The sequence below is a fragment of the Sminthopsis crassicaudata genome, chromosome 1 (genome assembly GCF_048593235.1).
Source record: "Sminthopsis crassicaudata isolate SCR6 chromosome 1, ASM4859323v1, whole genome shotgun sequence".
Taxonomy (NCBI): Eukaryota; Metazoa; Chordata; class Mammalia; order Dasyuromorphia; family Dasyuridae; genus Sminthopsis; species Sminthopsis crassicaudata.
In genome coordinates this window covers 195835109-195855305 of record NC_133617.1, presented here as the reverse complement: position 1 = coordinate 195855305, position 20197 = coordinate 195835109, and the positions used below count along the sequence as shown (strand labels likewise).

At 34.8% G+C, this 20197-nt stretch overlaps 1 protein-coding gene across 1 annotated transcript in view; it reads left to right on the top strand.

Moving 5' to 3' along the window:
- The window catches only part of ZNF236 (zinc finger protein 236), a 223298-nt gene that overhangs the window by 164824 nt on the left and 38277 nt on the right, over positions 1–20197 (top strand). Inside the window, exon 28 of the mRNA XM_074273648.1 lies at positions 887–1071. Coding sequence (XP_074129749.1) covers positions 887–1071 — 185 coding nt within the window. The remainder of the gene's footprint in view (positions 1–886; positions 1072–20197) is intronic.

The window sequence follows — 20197 nt, the reverse complement described above, 5'->3', positions numbered from 1 at the left end:
GTTGAAATTTTTTGCTTTCTGATAAACTAGGTTATGGAAAAATTTCCACTTTAAAAAAAGAATATTTTGTTAAAGGAAATATTAAATTGAACTTTTTTTTTCCCCTATGTCTACCAGAAGAATTTGGCAAGCCCTTACTGAGCCAATCCCATCCACCTGGATAACAAAGTTTGCCTTTTTTGAAAAGTTCTATTGAAAAGAACAATCTTAGAGGATCCTCACTCAGAATACCTTTCCTTCCTGTCATCACTGATTAGAAGAAAAACAAATAGATCTTTGTGGAGACCAAAAATCTTTTTCTGTCTTTATTAGAGAAAATTAATAAATTTTGCAGAGAAAAAAAATCTTTATTGGACTGGATGATTTCTATATTTATGCTTGGTCATTCAAAAGAGAAAGAAAAGATATTAAGAAGTCAAATGGGAAAAAGTCAACCTTAGAGACCCAAAATGTGGAACTAGTAGTTGCCTATTTGTTTAGATTGATCCCATTTTATAATTTTTTACTCTAATTCTGAGCAGCAGATAAATAATAAATAACCCCCCCCCCCCAAAAAAAAAACAACAAAAAAAACACAAGCACTTGAATTCTTTGTCCTTTCTTAATGATAGCATTCACTGGGACTAAGTTGTTCCCTTCTTTCTTTTGCTTCAACAGATTCTCCACAAATATTTAGGAAGGTACAGTAGATCTACTTGGGGAAAAATAAAATAGGCAGTTAAAATGCCTTTTAGTAAAATTAATATTGACAATATTCCATCAGCATAGTTGAAAAACGACCATAGTTTTCTCTAGCCACAAAACTGTGTTTTCCACATCACAATTTTATTTACCTAGCTTATATTTTGATCTCCTTTTCCTTTTTTTTTTTTCTTTTGTTTTATAGACCTTAATACTGCAACTGGAAATCTTCCTTCAGTATCCATGTCTCCATCAACTATAGCCACTCAAAATCTTGTAATGTCTTCATCAGGAGTTGGAGGCGATGCTAGTGTCACATTAACTCTGGCTGACACTCAGGGTATGCTTTCTGGTGGTCTTGATGCAGTTACACTTAACATCACCTCCCAGGTTAGTGCATTTTCATAGTAGTTTTTGCTTTAACTTTCTCAGTGGACTGTTACTGAGATTTCCTATTGTCATGTTTGTTTAACAGTTTGTTTTATTTTGTATTAAAATTTCATATTCATTTTATATTTCATATTCATATTATAGATGAATATCCTCACTGGAGGGAGTAGGCATACTGTTGTTTTGAATATTCTTAGACAATAAATCATCTCTTGGTTGTTTTCCATTTCAAAGGGAATTTTTTTGTATCTAAAGTATTAAACTGTACTCTGAGCAAAGGGAAGCCTGAGATTTTTTTATCTCCTCTGCTCTATTCAGCATCAGTTACTCTTCATCTCCTCTCTTCTTTTTCAACATTTAACATTCAAAAGATTTCAAAGCTTTCACCAAACCAAATACAGATCTATAAAAAGAATTCAGGGAAGATGTCTACATACTACTTTATTTTCTGTCCAGTTGAGTTCAGAGAACTTTGTATTTATTAGAGTAAAATTTTATCCAAAACTTTCAAGGTTCCAGAATATCCCAGGAAGTAACATTTTAAACACACACACATCTCTTTCTCTTTTTTTTTTAATTAAAGCTTTTTATTGACAAAAAATATGCATGGGTAATTTTTCAACATTGACCCTTGCAAAAACTTCTGTTCTTACTTTTCCCCTCCTTCCCTCTCCCCTCTCCCCTAGATGGCAGGTAGTCCAGTACATGTTAAATATGTTAAAGTATATGTTAAATACAATATATGTATATATATTTATACAATTATCTTGCTGCACACACACACAAAAAAAAAAAATCTGATTTAGAAAGAAGCTAAAAATAACCTGGGAAGAAAAACAAAAATGCAAGCAAACAATAACAGAAAGAATGTAAATGCTATGTTGTGGTCCACACTCATTTCCCAGTGTTCTTTCACTGGGTGTAGCTGGTTCTATTCATTACTGATCAATTGGAACTGATTTGGATCCTCTCATTGTTGAAGAGAATCACTTCCATCAGAATATATCCTCATGTAGTAGTGTTGAAGTGTATAATGATCTCCTGGTTCTACTAATTTCAATTAGCATTAGTTCATACAAGTTTCTCCAAGCCTCTCTATCATTCTATTGGTCATTTTTTATAGAAAAATAATATTCCATAACATTCATATACGACAATTTATTCAGCCATTCTCCAATTGATGGGCATCCTTTCAATTTCCAGTTTATAACCACTACAAAAAGGGCTGCCACAAACATTTTCGTACACACAGGTCCCTTTCCCTTCTTTAATACCTCTTTAGGATATAAGCCCGGTAGTAATACTGCTGGATCAAAGGATATGCACAGTTTGATAACTTTTTGAGCATAGTTCCAAATTGCTCTCCAGAATGGTTGGATCTAATCACAACTCCACCAACAATGCATCAGTGTCCCAGTTTATCATTTGGAGAATGGCTTGATTTCTTATAAATTTGAGTTAATTCTCTGCTTTGGAAAGGAGGCCTTTATTAGATCCTTTAACTGTAAAGATGTTTTCCCAGTTTATTGCTTCCCTTCTAATCTTGTCTGCATTAATTTTGTTTGTACAAAAGCCTTTTTACTTGATATAATCAAAATTTTCTATTTTGTGATCAATAATGATCTCTAGTTCTTTGGTCACAAATTCCTTCTTCCTCCAAGGTCTAAAAAATAAACTATCCTATATTCTTTTCATTTATTTACGATCTCATTCTTTATGCCTACATCATGAACCCATTTTGATTTTATCTTGTTGTGTAGTGTTAAGTGTGGGTCAATGCCTAGTTTCTGCCATATTAATTTCCAATTTTCCCAGAAGTTTTTGTCAGATAGTTCATTCTTATCCCAATAATTGAGGTCTTTGGGTTTGTCAAACACTAATTGCTATAGTTATTGACTATTTTTGTCCTGTGAACCTAACTTTTTCCACTGATCAACTAGTCTATTTCTTAACCAAATGATTTTGATGACCACTGCTTTATAATATAGTTTTAGATCAGGTACAGCTAGGCCACCTTCATTTGATTTTTTTTTTCATTAGTTCCCTTGAAATTCTTGACCTTTTGTTCTTCCAGATAAATTTTGTTGTTATTTTTTCTAGGTCATTAAAATAATTTCTTGGGAGTCTGATTGGTATGGCACTAAATAAATAGATTAGTTTAGTTAGTACTGTCATCTTTATTATATTTGTTCAACCTATCCAAGAGCACTTAATATTTTTCTAATTGTTTAGATCTGACTTTATTTTTGTGGAAAGTGTTTTGTAGTTTTTCTCATATAGTTCCTGACTTTCCCTTGGCAGATAGATTCCCAAATATTTTATACTATTGACAATTATTTTAGATAGAATTTCTCTTTGAATCTTTTGCTGTTGGATTTTGTTAGTGATGTATAAAAATGCTGTTGATTTATGTGGATTTATTTTGTATCCTGCAACTTTGCTAAAATTGTGGATTATTTCTAATAGCTTTTTAGTAGAATCTTTGGGGTTTTCTAAGTATACCATCATATCATATGCAAAGAGTGGTAATTTGGTTTCCTCATTACCTATTCTAATTCCTTTTATCTCTTTTTCATCTCTTATTGCTGAAGTTAGCATTTCTAACACAATATTGAATAGTAATGGTGATAGTGGGTAACCTTGTTTCACTCCTGAGTTTACTGGTAATAGTTCCAGTTTATCATCATTGTATATGATGCTTGCTGATGGTTTTAAATAAATTTCACTATTTTAAGGAAAAGTACATTTATTCCTATACTCTCTAGTGTTTTTAATAGGAATAGATGTTGGATTTTATCAAATGCTTTTTCTGTATCTATTGAGATGATCATATGATTTTATTAATTTGGTTATTGATATAGTCGATTATGTTAATAGTTTTCCTAATATTGAACCAGCCCTGCATTCCTGGTATAAATTCTACTTGGTCATGGTGTATTATCCTGGATATGATTTTCTATAACTTTTTGCTAATATTTTATTTAAGATTTTTGCATCAATGTTCATTAGGTAGATTAGTCTATAATTTTCTTCTTCTGTTTTCATCCTATCTGGCTTAGGTATCAGTACCATGTCTGTGTCATAAAAGGAATTTGGTAGGACTGATTCATTCCCTGTTTTTTCAAATAGTTTATATAGCGTTAGAGCTAATTGTTCTTTAAATGTTTGGTAAAATTCAGATTGGTAGAATTCACATGTAAATATATCTGGTCCTGGGGATTTTTTCTTAGGGAGCTGATTAATAGCTTGTTCTATTTCTTTTTTTATAATGGGACTATTTAACCGATTTACTTCTTCCTCTCTTAATATGGGCAATCTGTATTTTTTTAAACTATTCATCCATTTCATTTAAGTTATCAAATTTATTGGCATAAAGTTAAGCAAAGTAACTCTTAATTATTGCTCTAATTTCCTCTTCGTTAGTGGAAAGTTCTCCCTTTTCATTTTTAAGACTTAACAATTTGATTTTCCTCTTTCCTTTTTCTAATCAAATTTACCAAGGGTTTATCTATTTTGTTGTTGTTTGTTTTTTTTTTTTTTTTTCATAAAACCAACTCTTAGTTTTATTTATTAATTCAATAGTTTTTGTTTTTGTTTTTTTTGTTTTTTTGCTTTCAATTTTATTAATCTCTTTTATTTTTAGAATTTCAAGTTTAGTGTTTGGGGGTTTTTAATTTGCTCTTGTTCTAGCTTTTTTAGTTGCAAGCCTAATTCATTGATTTTCTCTTTCTCTATTTTATGCAAGTAAGCCTCCAGAGATATAAAATTTCCCCTTATTACCACTTTGGCATCCCACACATTGTGGTATGTTGTCTCATTATTGCCATTCTTTTGGGTGAAATTATTAATTATGTCTTTGATTTTCCATTTTACCCATGCATTCTTTAGGATGAGATTATTTAATTTCCAATTACTTTTTAGACTAATTTCCCCTGGCATTTTATTGAATGTAATTTTTATTACATTGTGATCTGAAAAGGATGCATTTACTATTTTTGTCTTTATACTTTTGAATTTGAGGTTTCATGTCCTAATATATGGTCAGTTTTTGTATGGTTCCATGAATTGCTGAGAAGAAAATGTACTCCTTTCTGTCTCCATTTAGTTTTCTCCAAACATCTATCATACCTAACTTTTCTAGTGTTGTATTTATTTCTTTAACTTCTTTCTTATTTATTTTGTGGTTTGATATATCTTGTTCTGAGAGTGCAAGGTTGAGATCTCCCACTGTAATGGTTTTGCTGTTTATTTCTTCTTGCAACTCTCTTAACTTTTCCTTTAGCAATTTAGATACTACACCACTTGGTGCATATGTGTTTAGTATTGATAATATTTCATTGTCTATGCTGCCCTTCAGCAAAATATAGTGCCTCTTTTAAATTGATCAAGTTTTGCTTTTGCTTCATCTGAGATCAGGATGGCAACCCCTACTTTTTTGAGTTCACCTGAAGCATAGTAAGTTCTGCTCCAGCCTTTTACCTTTACTCTATATGTATTGCCCTTCTTCAACTGTTTTTTGTAAACAACATATTGTAGGATTCTGGCTTTTAATCCAGTCTGCTATCCAACTCCGCTTTATGGGGAACTTTACCCTCATTCACATTTATGGTTAAAATTACTAATTCTGTATTTCCTGCCATCTTGTTAACCCCAGATTAAGCTTTTCTCTTTCCTTTTCCCCTTATTCCCCTCCCTAGTATTAAACTTATGAGCACCACTTCCTCACACAGCCTGCCTTCCCTTCCTCTTAGAGTCCTTCCCCTTTTCTTAAACCTTTCCCTTTCAATTTCTGTAGTCCCTTCTATTTATCTTACACCTTCCCTTTTCATTTTTCCCCTCCTACTTTTCAATGAGGTGGGAGAATTTTTTCTATGAATTGAATATTTCTAATATTTTGTCTTTGAGCCAATTCTGATGAGACTAATATTCACACTATGATCATCCCTCTCCCTATTTCCCTCAGATATAATAGGTTTCTTTTGCCTCTTCAGGGGAGTAGTACCTCCACTTTTCCTTTTTTCTGGTACAATTTCCTTTCTATCTGTAGATCCTTTCTAATATTATAATAGTAAACCAAATTACGTACTCTTTATGTATGCCCATGACAGAAATACAATTCCCAAGAGTTCTTTTTACCTTTTAATGCTTCTCTTGAGTCCTATATTTGGAGGTCACACTTTTTGTTTAGCTTTCCTTTTTTAGTCACAAATAAATGGAATTCACCTATTTCATTGAATGTCCATCTTCTTCCCTGAAAGAAAATGCTTAGATTGACTGAGTAAGTTATTCTTGGCTACATACCAAGTTCCTTTGCCTTTTGGAATATCAGATTCCAGGCTCTTCGATACTTTAATGTGGAAGCTGCTAGATCCTGAGTGATCCTTATTGTGGCTCCTTGGTATTTGAATTGTTTTTTTCTAACTGCTTGTAGTGTTTTTCCTTGGTCTAATAGTTCTGGAATTTAGCCACAATATTTCTTGAAGTTTTAATTTTGGGATCTCTTTCTGTAGGTGATTGATGAATTCTTTCACTGTCTATTTTACATTCTGATTATGTGACATATCTGGGCAGTTCTCTTTGATGATTTCCTGAAAAATAGGGTCTAGGCCCTTTTTTTTTCCATCATGTATTTTAGGGAGTCCAATAATCCTTAGATTATCTCTCCTAGATCTATTTTCCAGGTTTAGATCTATTTTCCCCAGGTTGTTTTCCCCCCCCCATTGTGTATTTTACATTTTTTTCTATTTTTTCATTTTCTTGGTTTTGCTGGACTGATTCTTGTTGCCTTTTTGAGTCATTCATTTCCATTTATTCAATTCTGAATTTTAGTGTGTTTTCTTCATTTGCTTTTTTTTTAAACTTCTTTTTGTATTTGTCCAATTGAATTTTTGAATGAGTTTTGTTCTATGAAATTTTTTTCTATTTCACAAATTTTGTTTTTTAAGGAGTTATTTTCTTTTTCCATTTCACAAATTTTGTTTTTTAAAAAAGTTATTTTATTTTTGTTTCAAAAATTCTGTTTTTCTGTTTATTGCTTTCTTTTTTTCCCAATTTATCAAATCTATCTTTTAATGAGTTAGCTTTCCATTTCACTATGTCTATTTTGTGTTGCCTTTTCCAAACTCTCTTGCAAGGGTTTCATTTCCTTTCCCCATTTTTTTCTAGCTCTCTTTTAAGATCTTTTGTAAGTTCTTTTAGCAGAGCCTTGTGTGATGGGGACCAGATTTGGAGCTTCATCTGGAGACAATCTGCCTTTAATCTCCTCAGGGTTTTAAATCTATTCTTCTCTTTCGCCATAAAAGCTGTCAGTTGTTAGAGTCCTCTTTACTTTTTTACTCATCTTTCTTTCTTTCTTTCTTTCTTTCTTTCTTTCTTTCTTTCTTTCTTTCTTTCTTTCTTTCTTTCTTTCTTTCTTTCTTTCTTTCTTTCTGTCTTTCTGTCTTTCTTTCTTTCTTTCTTTCTTTCTTTCTGTCTTTCTTTCTGTCTTTCTTTCTGTCTTTCTTTCTGTCTGCCTTCCTTCCTTCCTTCCTTCCTTCCTTCCTTCCTTCCTTCCTTCCTTCCTTCCTTCCTTCCTTCCTTCCTTCCTTCCTTCCTTCCTTCCTTCCTTCCTTCCTTCCTTCCTTCCTTCCTTCCTTCCTTCCTTCCTTCCTTCCTTCCTTCCTTCCTTCCTTCCTTCCTTCCTTCCTTCCTTCCTTCCTTCCTTCCTTCCTTCCTTCCTTCCTTCCTTCCTTCCTTCCTTCCTTCCTTCCTTCCTTCCTTCCTTCCTTCCTTCCTTCCTTCCTTCCTTCCTTCCTTCCTTCCTTCCTTCCTTCCTTCCTTCCTTCCTTCCTTCCTTCCTTCCTTCCTTCCTTCCTTCCTTCCTTCCTTCCTTCCTTCCTTCCTTCCTTCCTTCCTTCCTTCCTTCCTTCCTTCCTTCCTTCCTTCCTTCCTTCCTTCCTTCCTTCCTTCCTTCCTTCCTTCCTTCCTTCCTTCCTTCCTTCCTTCCTTCCTTCCTTCCTTCCTTCCTTCCTTCCTTCCTTCCTTCCTTCCTTCCTTCCTTCCTTCCTTCCTTCCTTCCTTCCTTCCTTCCTTCCTTCCTTCCTTCCTTCCTTCCTTCCTTCCTTCCTTCCTTCCTTCCTTCCTTCCTTCCTTCCTTCCTTCCTTCCTTCCTTCCTTCCTTCCTTCCTTCCTTCCTTCCTTCCTTCCTTCCTTCCTTCCTTCCTTCCTTCCTTCCTTCCTTCCTTCCTTCCTTCCTTCCTTCCTTCCTTCCTTCCTTCCTTCCTTCCTTCCTTCCTTCCTTCCTTCCTTCCTTCCTTCCTTCCTTCCTTCCTTCCTTCCTTCCTTCCTTCCTTCCTTCCTTCCTTCCTTCCTTCCTTCCTTCCTTCCTTCCTTCCTTCCTTCCTTCCTTCCTTCCTTCCTTCCTTCCTTCCTTCCTTCCTTCCTTCCTTCCTTCCTTTTTTTCTTTCTTTCTTCCTCCCTGCCTGCCTGTCTGTCTGTCTTTCTTATGTTAAAGTCTGCCTTTATGGCAGGAGAGGTTTTTGAAAAACTGCAGCTGCACTGGGTCAGTGCTGATTCACTCCTGGTACTGGCTATGCCATGTGGAGTCTGCAATGTTCCGGGCTCTGTGCTGTCTACACTAGCATTTGACACACACATATCTTTGGTTATAAAAAAGGATAACATTCTATAATGGAGTGAGGATATAATCTGGACATGGAACTCCTGAATTTGAAATCTGTTATTTATTCCTTATTTACTTTTTTCATTTTTTTCATTTGCTGAAGGACTAGGTTGTACTACATTTCTGAGGTCCCCTCTAGATCTCAATCATATGATCTATAAATAACCAGATCAAACAAAAACAGTTAAGGAAATAGGAAACCTGATAAACCTGGTTACGTGTTTATTTGATTCTTAGAAAAAAGGGAGTGTTCTGATTGTGCACTGTGGCATCTGCAGAAAATTGCTTTTTTTTTTTTTTTGTGATAATGGGAGAAGTAACAGACAAAACAGAAATATAGAGAGAAAAGTGTTTCAATAAAGTCAATTGGTAATTTCAAGTGACCTATAGGTATCTTAACCTTAAGTCTAAAACTGTAGATCTTTTTTATTTTTCTACATACATATAAAGATAGTTTTCAACATTCAATTTTCTAAGACTTTGTTTTCTAATATTTTTCCCTCTCTCAATTACCCCTCTCCCCAAGAAAACAAGCAATCTGATACAGATTAAATATGTGCAATCCTTTTAAACATATTTCCATATTTGTCATGTTGTGTAAGCAAATCAAACTAAAAGCTAGGGAGAAAAAAAAAATGAGAGAAATAGATAAGCAAAAAAAGTGAAAATACTATGCTTTGATCCACATTCAGCCTTCATAGTTTTCTTCAGGTTTCAATTGGCAATTTCCATCACAAGTCTATTGGAATTCCCTTGAATTACTGCATTGTTGGGAAGAGCCAAGTCCATCACAATTGATCATCACATAATCCCATAATCTTCTTATTATTGTGTTCTCACTTCACTCACCATCAGTTAATGTAAATATTTCTGGAATTTTCTGAAATCAGTCTGCTCATCATTTCTATAGAAAAATAATATTCCATCATCTTCATATATTATAACTTAGCCATTCCCCAACTGATGGGCATTTGCTCAATTTTCAGTTCCTTGCCGTTACAAAAAGAGGTGTTACACACATTTTTGCATATATGGGTCTTTTCCCCTTTTTTATTATCTCTCTGAATTACAGATGTAGTAGTGAAACTTCTGGATCAAAGGTTGTACACAGTACACAAACTATTCTCCAGAATCGTTGAATCATTTCACAACTTCACCAACAATGTATTTGTGGTCCACTTTTCCCATATCTCTTCCAACATTTATCATGATCTTTTCCTGTCTTATTAGTCAATGCGAGAAGTGTGAAGTAGGACTTCAGAGTTGTCCTAATTTGAATTTCTCTAATCAACAGTGATTTTGAACATTTTTTTTAATATGAGTGAATATGGCTTTAATTTCTTCACCTGAAAATTGTCTATTTATATCTTTTGACTATCACTTGAGGAATGACATGTATAGAATATATTCTTTCCTATCCCAGAACCTCTTTTTAATATGTATAACCCATTATTTTCCTTCCTACTGCAACTGCTTTTCCCTTAAGCCCTCAAAATTCATTGTTAGTATTTAGGTATTTCTTCTGTGTCGATGTCTGAGATAGTAGATAAAATGTTGGCCTTGGGTGAAGGAAGATCTGGGTTCAAATTTCACTTCAGAAACAGAGGCTGTGAGCACCAGCCCTAAAGTCAGGAGGACCTGAGTATCTTTGTTATGTTGGTAGGATTTGGAGGATCTAACAGTCTGTAATCCAGTCCTTTGAAGGACCACCTCCATATCACAATAAATTATCAAATTAGAATTTTATTGGGGAAGGAAAGAAGTAAAATTTAACTTTTAAATTTAACAAACATTTAATAAACTCCTACTGTAAGCAGAGTCCTGTACTAGATGATGGAGCTACAAAGTTTGGATAAGGTATAGTTTCTAATGCTTTCTGCTTAACTTGAGGTATAACATCCACAACAGAAAACCATTATATAAATATCATCTTTATGAAGATGACTGCACAATCTACATACTTAGCACTCATATCTCTCTCTTGAGCTCTCCATCATTGTGTCATCAATAACTTATAAGATAGTTCCTCTTCTGACAAGTACTAGCATAATAACCATTAAAAAAAAACTGCTAAAATTCTTACTTTTCTATTCTGCCTAATACTGTTAGGGTACAGAGTATGCATTGGTAAAGTTTCATAATGAATCCCCTTATAGTGCTGAAATTATTACTTTGATTTCCTCTTCTCCCAATAAATAAGTGTTTATATTATATACTTTCTAAAGTATAGAATGGAAGTAGAAACATCAAGAATCAGTGCTGGTAAAGAAGGTTGGATATAGAATTGGAAGATTATAATGATGTTAGTTACAGTTTATGTTATATTTTAGCTGCCAGCAGGGCTGCCATGTAGAAACAATCCAGAAGTATGAAAGAGGTTATAGTTGTTATATATAGAGGTTATAATTGAAGCTATTGGAGTGGATAAATTGCTGAGACTGGAAAGAATACAGTGAAAGAGAAAAGTCCCAAACCTTGGAGAAATACATAGATTAAGCTAGTGGGGACAGTCAAAAATATAAAAAGTTCCTTTGATCTTTGAAAAATGTTATGTCATGGCAGAACAAAAGAGCATTACAGGATTTGAGGAGTTCAAATGTTGCCCAATTTCTCAGTTTAAAGAAGGGGGAATGGAAGAAGGTAAGATGAAGCTTGCATATTTTAAGTCTGTAAACTTTTATTTAATTCCTGGCAAAAATCTAGAGCACCTTCTTAACGGGATGGTTTATGAAGACTTAGTAAGGGACAAAGACCTGTCATAGACATAAAAATGGGATCCAAGTATATTTTATTCATTAATTCTTAACAACCAAAAGTGAGACTAGACCACACAAAGACAGGAAACACTTCAATGCTTTGAGGTTCTCTGATTTCACTGTGATGAACAATGATTCAGATCACAGCTTTCTTTTCCTTTACAGTGACTTAACCATGATAACTAAGTCAGAATTGCTTCATCAAGAGTAGCTATGACAAATATAATCTTACAGTCTCGTTTGAAGAGATAGATTAGTAGAAATATGACAAATATAAGATATCTAATTTTCAGCAAAGTGTCTGATAAGTCATTTATGTTGTTCCTGTTGCTAAGATTGGATGACAGTACATTTAGCTATTCAAACATTAACTCTTCTTCAAATACTCCAACCACTCAGTTCCTCAATCTACTCACTTTCTGTGACATAATCTTTTTTTTTTTTTTCAGGTTATACATTTTATTTTATTTTATTTTTATTCATTTTTCCAAATTATCCCCTCCCTCCCTCCACTCCCTCCCCCCGATGACAGGTAATCCCATACATTTTACATGTGTACAATATAACCTAGATACAATATATGTGTGTAAATACCATTTTCTTGTTGCACATTAATTATTAGCTTCCGAAGGTATAAGTAACCTGGGTAGATAGACAGTAGTGCTAACAATTTACATTCACTTCCCAGTGTTTCTTCTCTGGGTGTAGCTACCTCTGTCCATCATTGATCAGCTGGAAGTGAGTTGGATCTTCTTTATGTTGAAGATTTCCACTTCCATCAGAATACATCCTCATACAGTATTGTTGTTGAAGTGTATAGTGATCTTCTGGTTCTGCTCATTTCACTCAGCAACAGTTGATTTAAGTCTCTCCAAGCCTCTCTGTATTCCTGTTGGTCATTTCTTACAGAGCAATAATATTCCATAACCTTCATATACCACAATTTACCCAACCATTCTCCAATTGATGGACATCCATTCAACTTCCAGTTTCTAGCTACAACAAAAAGAGCTGCCACAAACATTTTGGCACATACAGGTCTCTTTCCGCTCTTTAGTATTTCTTTGGGATATAATCCCAATAACAGCAATGCTGGGTCAAAGGGTATGCACAGTTTGATAACTTTTTGGGCATAGTTCCAAATTGTTCTCCAGAATGGCTGGATTCTTTCACAACTCCACCAACAATGTATCATTGTGTGACATAATCTTATACTCCATTTTAGCCACACACAAAGATGGTCATATCCCAGCTGGGCCCTTCTGTTCAAGGCAGTCCTGTTATATGCCTCCCTCATCAACTTCTTATTCTACTCTCCTTGGCAACTCTTCTAAATATTTTTATCCCTTCTTAAACTTCCTTTGGCTCCCCTACTTCCATCTCTTCCCTGTTAGCTGAGAATCTTACATCATATTTTACAGGGAAAATTGGGGTCATTTGTTTTTCTCTTTTTTTTATTTCAAATCAGAGATACCTTCTACTACAATTTCTTCCTTCACACAAGTTTCACATGATGTGGTGGCCTTACTTCCTACCACAACTAAGTGTTTCACCTGCTCAAGCAATCTCATTGTATCACATATCCTTTAAGAGATTTCTGCAATGGCCTCTTCTGAATCTTTATTCTTCTTGATCTCTCCTGCAGCCTTTGACACTGTTGATCACTCTCTTTCTGTGATTTCATTTTGATTTGTTTCTGACCACTGGACCCTGCTGGCTCTGGAGGAGAAAGTGAGGCAGGTCACGTTGCACAGCCCTCCCTTACTTCAATCCAGTTTACTTGTATGTAAACTTGCATCCTTTCCTTGTGTCATGGTCTTCTTAGAATACAAAGGACAAACAACAACAAAAATATTCTCTTCTTTCTAGGTTTTCTGTATACCATTCTTTCCTGGCTCCTTTCCTATCTAACTGACTATTCCTCCTCATACTGAGGAGACTAGGAAATACTGTTTTAATACTCCAACCTAGACCCTCTGGCTTAGAAAAGAATAGAGGGAAAAAAAGACAGTTCAACAGAACAGTAAACATCTGTGAGGCCATTAATTCTCATTCAGATTATAAACTTTTAACTATAGAGCTCCCTTCAGGGTTCTATCTTAGGTCATCTCCTTTTTTACTATTTAGTGATCTCATCAGCTCCCATGGATTTGATTATTTTCTCTATATTGATGGTTCTCAGCTCTAATTATTTTGCCCCATTCTGTGCTGACCTCTAGTCTTGCAAATTGCATTTCAGATATCTCAAATTGGTTGTCTTATAGACATTGTAAACTAAAAACATGCCCAAAGTGTAATGCATTTTATTTTCTCCTAATCTAACCTCTTCAAGTTCCCCTAGAAGTGGAGGCCTACACAACCCTTTTGAATTCTAGTGCCCTCCTTTTGTTTCCTACTATCCTGTATATAGTTTATTTTTTTTTTTTTTTTGTCATTTTTCCCATTAGAATGTAAACTCCTTGAGAGGAAGGCTTTTTTTTCTTCTTTCTTTTCAAATCCTGCCTTTGTTACTACATATATGGCATTGAACAAATCACTTAGCATCTCTATACCTTAGTTTCCTCATTATATAATAAGAAAATTGGGCTCGAAAACCTACAAAGTTATTTTTAGCACTAATTCTGTGGTCTATGATCATATGAAAATATAATTTCCTTTTGTTAAAAAAGAAATGCCTTTCACTGTTTTGTGATTTATTTTGCAAAGTCTGTACTAGTTTAAAGATTATTTTGCAAGCCTTGATCTCCACTGTGCTATTTAAGTATTTGTCCTTTTCTCAAAACAGCCATCACTCTAGTTCAGACCATCATTTCTGTTCACCTGGACTACAATTTTATAATTGGGCTCTGCCTCTATATTCTATTTCTGTCTTTTACTCATCTGCCAAAATAATTTTTTAAGGCATCCTTATGCAGTAAGCCCTATGGACTCCCTCTTACCCATAGAATCAAATATAAAAGTCCTCTATGACATTTAAAACACTTTATAACCTAGCCTTTCCCTTTCTCTTAGTGTTCTATGTTTTATTCCCCTTCATTCACTCTATGCTTAGGATAAACTGGTGTAATGCCAGAGAAACTGAGGTAAGATAGAGATTAGAGAGTATTTAATTATTTAAAAGGGAGAGATTTACTGTGACCAAATGGATTCATGGTTTAGTCCCAGGGCTAAATGAGACTATCATCTCCAAGGATCCAGCAAACAATGTGAGTTCTCATTGACCTATATACATATGGCTCAGACTCAGGGGGTAGATTGAGGCAGGGGTGGAGTCAGGGTGCTGAGAATGAGGAATGGGACTCTGACTGGGTGGGGTGAGCCACCAGAGGTGAGATGACATCTTGATAAGACAGTATCTGACATTCCCGTAGCTTGGGGGTTGAGAGAGGCATTCTGTATTCTAAAATAGGGGTTCTCAAACTACTGCCCAAGGGCCAGATGCAGTTGTCTGAGGATGTTTAAGCAGCCCACTGGTTATGGCAAATGGGCTGAGGGGCGGAGACAGAGTGTGAGCTTTTGTTTTTACTATAGTCTGGCCCTCCAACAGTTTGAGGGACAGTGAACTGGCCCCTATTTAAAAAGTTTGAGGAGTACTGTTCTAAAACATAAAATCTTTTATCCTTATCAAATATTCTGATAAAGAGAGAGGGGATGTTTTGCAGGACTGAGCTTTGAGAAGCAGAGAAACTGAGTCAGGACTGGGTCAGGATAATAAAAAAGAGAACTATGGCATAACACTGAGCCACTTGCTGTTCCTCTCACATTGCATTGACTGTCCCCTGTGCTTAGAATGTTTTATTCTTTTATCCTTTTCCTTTAGTTCCCCAGTTTTTCTTCAGTTTTTACTTTTGCAACTCTTCTTTCTTTCTAAAGAAATTCTTTCTAAATGCTGATGCTTTCCCCTCAAAGATTGCTTCCAGTTAACTTTGTATGTATCTTGTATGTACATAGTTATTAATGTTATTTTCCCACATTAAAAAGTGAGCTATCTTAAGACAAGGACTGTTTTTATGCCTTTTTTTTTTTTGGTATTCCCTAGTACTTAACACATTGTTTATCACTTAGTAAGCACTTAATAAATATATGCCTGTCAACTTCATCTCCTGAGCAACTCTTTTATAAAGGAGTAAATGATATTTTATTTTTTGTCCACCCATTCACTTCTCAACTTTCTTATATACCATATCCTTTACCCTAAATAAAACTGCTTTCTAGAAAGTTCTTACAAGTCCATCATTATCAACTAATGTTGCTGGGTCTATACAGTGTTATAAGATCACATTCAGTGTGAAAGTCCTGACATTAGCCATGTGCTTTTTCTGATTGTTTTTGTCCTGTTGCCTTGACTTTTGTCTTACCCCTAGACTCCAAAGACTTTGGAAAAGAGAGTGAAGCTGACAGCTTTATGTATCTCAACTTTATTTAAGTCCATTCACTCAAGAGTCAAGACTGATATCACCCTGTGATGTCATCGATTCTCTTTGAAAAGGACAACAAAACAATTTCAGTATTCATTGCACCATCTAGCTGAACTGCATATTGACTTAGGAAACCACAAATTAACTTCTATGTTGTGTCTTTATTTTGCTAAACATTCCCTAACTGCCTATTACTCTAGTTTGAGCAGTGAGTTTGCCAATTCTGCTCTGAGGTGCCTTCCAGTTCTATGTTCATGATCTCCATCCATTCTACTGACCTAATAATCAACATTTTCAAACTCAAAATTATGTTCTTCCTCTTGCTCCCCAGCCTCCCAAAATAACTTTCATGCAAACCAACTTATGTTATTGATTTTGTTACAAGTAATCCAGGCGTGAAATTCTGAAATCATCTTTGATTTCTTTCTATTTTTTCATCCATCTCTAGAGAGTTCCTAAGTCTTATAGAGTATTAGCTCTTAGGACCTTACTGCAGTAGATTCTTATTGTTGTTTCTTCCACAACAACTGTGATTCAGATTTTCATTATCTGTTTTCTGAACTGTAACAGTAGTCTTTTAAGTGGATTCCCACATCTGTACTCTTCCTATTCCAGCAACCCTCTTTACTCTTGCCACACAATCTCCCTAAAGCACAATTATTATCAAGTTACATTCTGTTGTCCATAGAATAAAGTCCAACTTTTTCAGTCTTGTTTTCTACAATATGGTCTGAATCTTTCTTTTATCCTATGCTGTTTGCCTTTGCGTCTTGCTATTTGTTTGTGCTATACCTCTCTTAAAATTCTTCCTAGGCCAAACTCAAATGCAACTAACTTGTCATTGAGATGTAAGGTATTTCTCCTCCCAGTCTTTTCTGTCATTTTATTTGTACAGCAACTCTCTTATGGTACTCATATTTTGATTTATGATCTTCTGATACACTTGTCTTATTTTCCTAATAATTCTTAAGACTCATGAAGATGGGCCCCATCTCATTATCATTACCCACAAATCTAACAGAGCTTTGCAGAGAAGATTTGTTTAAATTGAAGACTAGTCTCGGCTTTTTGAATTACTATGAATTCAAATATACTGTGAATTAGTTACACTTGGCTTACCTTATCTACATGTCCTGGGAAGAAAAAACTAGGAAAGACTATTTTTATACTCCAACCTAGACCTTCTGGCTTAGAAAAGAGTAGAGAAAAGAAAGACAGTTCAACAGAACAGTAAACCTCTATTTAAAAGACTCCTGTATCCATAACAGGACCCAGCTGCCAAACCCTGTGAAATCTTCCACAGTGTCTAAAGATTAAATCAGATAATATAAATAAGTGTAAACTTTAAAGTCTATTACTGTATTAACAATAGCTAACATTATATAGATTTACAAAGAACTTTATGTGTATTCTCATTTGATTCTGACAAGAATCCCGATGAAGGTGCTGTTATTATCCCCAAGAAATACTAAATAACTTAATGGAGAATTACATAGTTAGTTGAGGCAGAATTCTAACTCGGCCCTTCAAAGTCCACTTCTCTAGTCATTTCACCACCTAGTAATTAAAGTGTTTTTAGTCTCTAAAAGAAAAAAAAGAATGGGAGGGGGGAGCAAGGGAGAAAGATCAAGAGTAGTAGGGGGTAGGTTAGTAGTTAGTAAGAATCCTGCAAAGATGCTCCCTAGGGCAAGTCATACAATTGGGTTTACTAAGTGGGGGTTGTTCTTGTTTAGAGGGCTTATTGGGAGGAATCGAGGTTCTTTTAAAAGGGCGAAGTGGATTACTTGTATGCTGTAAACTGCTGTAAGAGTGGTGGCAATTAGGGTAATATGATGATTTGGAGACCTCTAAAAGTATGAAGTGAGTCAGATACTGGATTTGGGAAGGAGAAATTTGGGGATTCTTGATGAGAATTTTAAGGAATAAAGAGTGTAGAAGAATTCAAGGACAAGGAGAAGAACAAAATAAGAAGAAAGGGCTTGTTCTGAAACAAAAAGAGAATCCCAGAAAAAAAAAAGTGAAGTTAAGACTAGATAAGGAAAAGAAAATTAAGTATGTGTCTCTCAAGGTACATTGCCATACTGTTTATAGGTACTAAAGAATAGAGTTATAACTTACAGTTCAAGTCACCCACAAGTAGTTTCTTACAATAATTACATAGGGGAGCTACTAGCAAGAAAGACAAAGATTGAAATCTCAAATCTTTTAGAAAACATGAATAACAGTTATACAGAGAATTCTAATGAATATGTTCTGTTTGTAATTCTGCTTCAGTCAGGTGTCTATGCTTTATGCTCAAATTGTACACATTGTACATTGTAGAAGGTTTATCTCCCTTCTAAAAGAAGCCTTAAAAGACTCAGTAAATGCCTTCCTACTATATAGGATATTGCAGGCTGTGAAATATGCTTTAAGAACAACAAGGGGAAAAAAACCTTAAAGATGCAACTGTCAAACTACTGTGGGCACCCCTGAGGCAGCTAAATTCATAGCTGGGTTTCCTGGGTGACCTTGTGGTCATCAGCAAGCAGCACTTTGAGCACAGTGTGCTAGTCTCTTTCAGCAAGTACTTCGGGACTGTCTATAGTGACTCCCTGCACAGTGACATTTTCTTGGTTCGGTCAGGTTTTAATTTGGTTTGTAATCATTATTTTTCATTCAGCTAAGTAAAGATAACTGATCCTGCAAAAGTAAAAATAAAATAAGAGAAAGGTAGAAAGGAATCCTGAGTCATGTAAAGAAATCTCTAGTACTTGAATATAAGAAATGAATTTATTGCTCTTTTTGAGGAAAAAGTAATAATGTAGTGATAACTGACATTTCCCTTCCAGAAGCTTTTTGCTAAAGTGATAACAGTGGAAAATTCTGTTGGGCATTTGTATCCAGGAAATGATAATCTTTCAAAATTGTCAAAATGGTTGACTCTTATTAGTCAACTCATGGTGAGTTATGTGGGCAGAAATGATATTTCCTAAAGAAATCTTGAAGCATTACTGAAGATTACAAAATCTTGGATAAGAAACTGAACATATTAGGACCACAAAAGTTATTTTCAAACCATTGGTTTTTGAAGGCAAAAAAAAAATAAAATAAAAATTGAAAAACAGACTTTGGAAGTAACCAGCTATTTCTAAAGATAGCACATATGAATGGATTTGTATTTTTGTAGTGATTACTAAAACATAGGAGTGGCATGCTCTTGACCTAGCAGTTGTTTCAGTAAACAAGAACTAAGAAAAATATATTTGCCTAAAGTCTTACAAATCTAATCAGAAAGTCTTTAAACAACAGATAAATGAGGAAGAAAAGTTCCCAGGCTCATCACTAAGTCAGTTACATTAGAAATTAGCTACAATGTAGGAAGAAAAACATCAATTGAAGAACCCAGAATTTCACAGAAGGAACTCTCTTGGTTTTGTGTTTATTTATTCACTTAATTCACTTGCATTTATTAAGTATTTTGGCCTAACAACTAACACCAAGAAAATACAGATCCTCCATCAGCCAGCAGTTCCATCTGAATTATCACAGGAAGATTCTGAAGATCACCTGGCAAGATAAGGTATCAAACACAGAGGTCCTTTCTCAAACAACTCCATTGGGCTGGCCACATTGTTTGAATGTCAAATGTACACTTACCAAAGTTTTATAGAGAATTCTCACATGGTAAGCACTTACAAGATGGTCAGAAAAAGTGATACCAGAATATTGTCAAAGTCTCTCTTAAGGACTTTAGAATTGATTGGTATAACATGGGAGAAACTGCCACAAGACCATCCAGCATGACATGCGCTCATAAGAAGTTCTGTGCTCCACATGTATTGTACCTAGACTATATTGTAACACATGTAAAATGTATGGTATTGCCTGTCGTCGGGGGGAGGGAATAGAGGGAGGGGGGGTAAATTGGAAAAATGAATACAAGGGATAATATTATAAAAAATATATATATATATATAATAAAAAAAAAAAAAAAAAAAAGAAGTTCTGTGCTCTATGAGCTCAGAAGAAATGTGAGATGCACAAAGTTAGAGGCAAATATTTCTAAAGACTATTTTTCCCTGTGTGTGCATTCCAAGCTCATATTGGTCTGATTAGCCACAGTCAAACATGCTGTAACTCAACTCTAACGTAGTGATGTTATTTTGGTTCTCTTAGAGAACAAAGGACAACAACCAATCATAGCAGGCACCATGTCTGCTATACATTGGGGATACATGAAACAATCCCTGCCCTCAAAGAAGCTTACATTCTTACTAAGAGATAAAACATGAACATAGAAGTATGTCTAT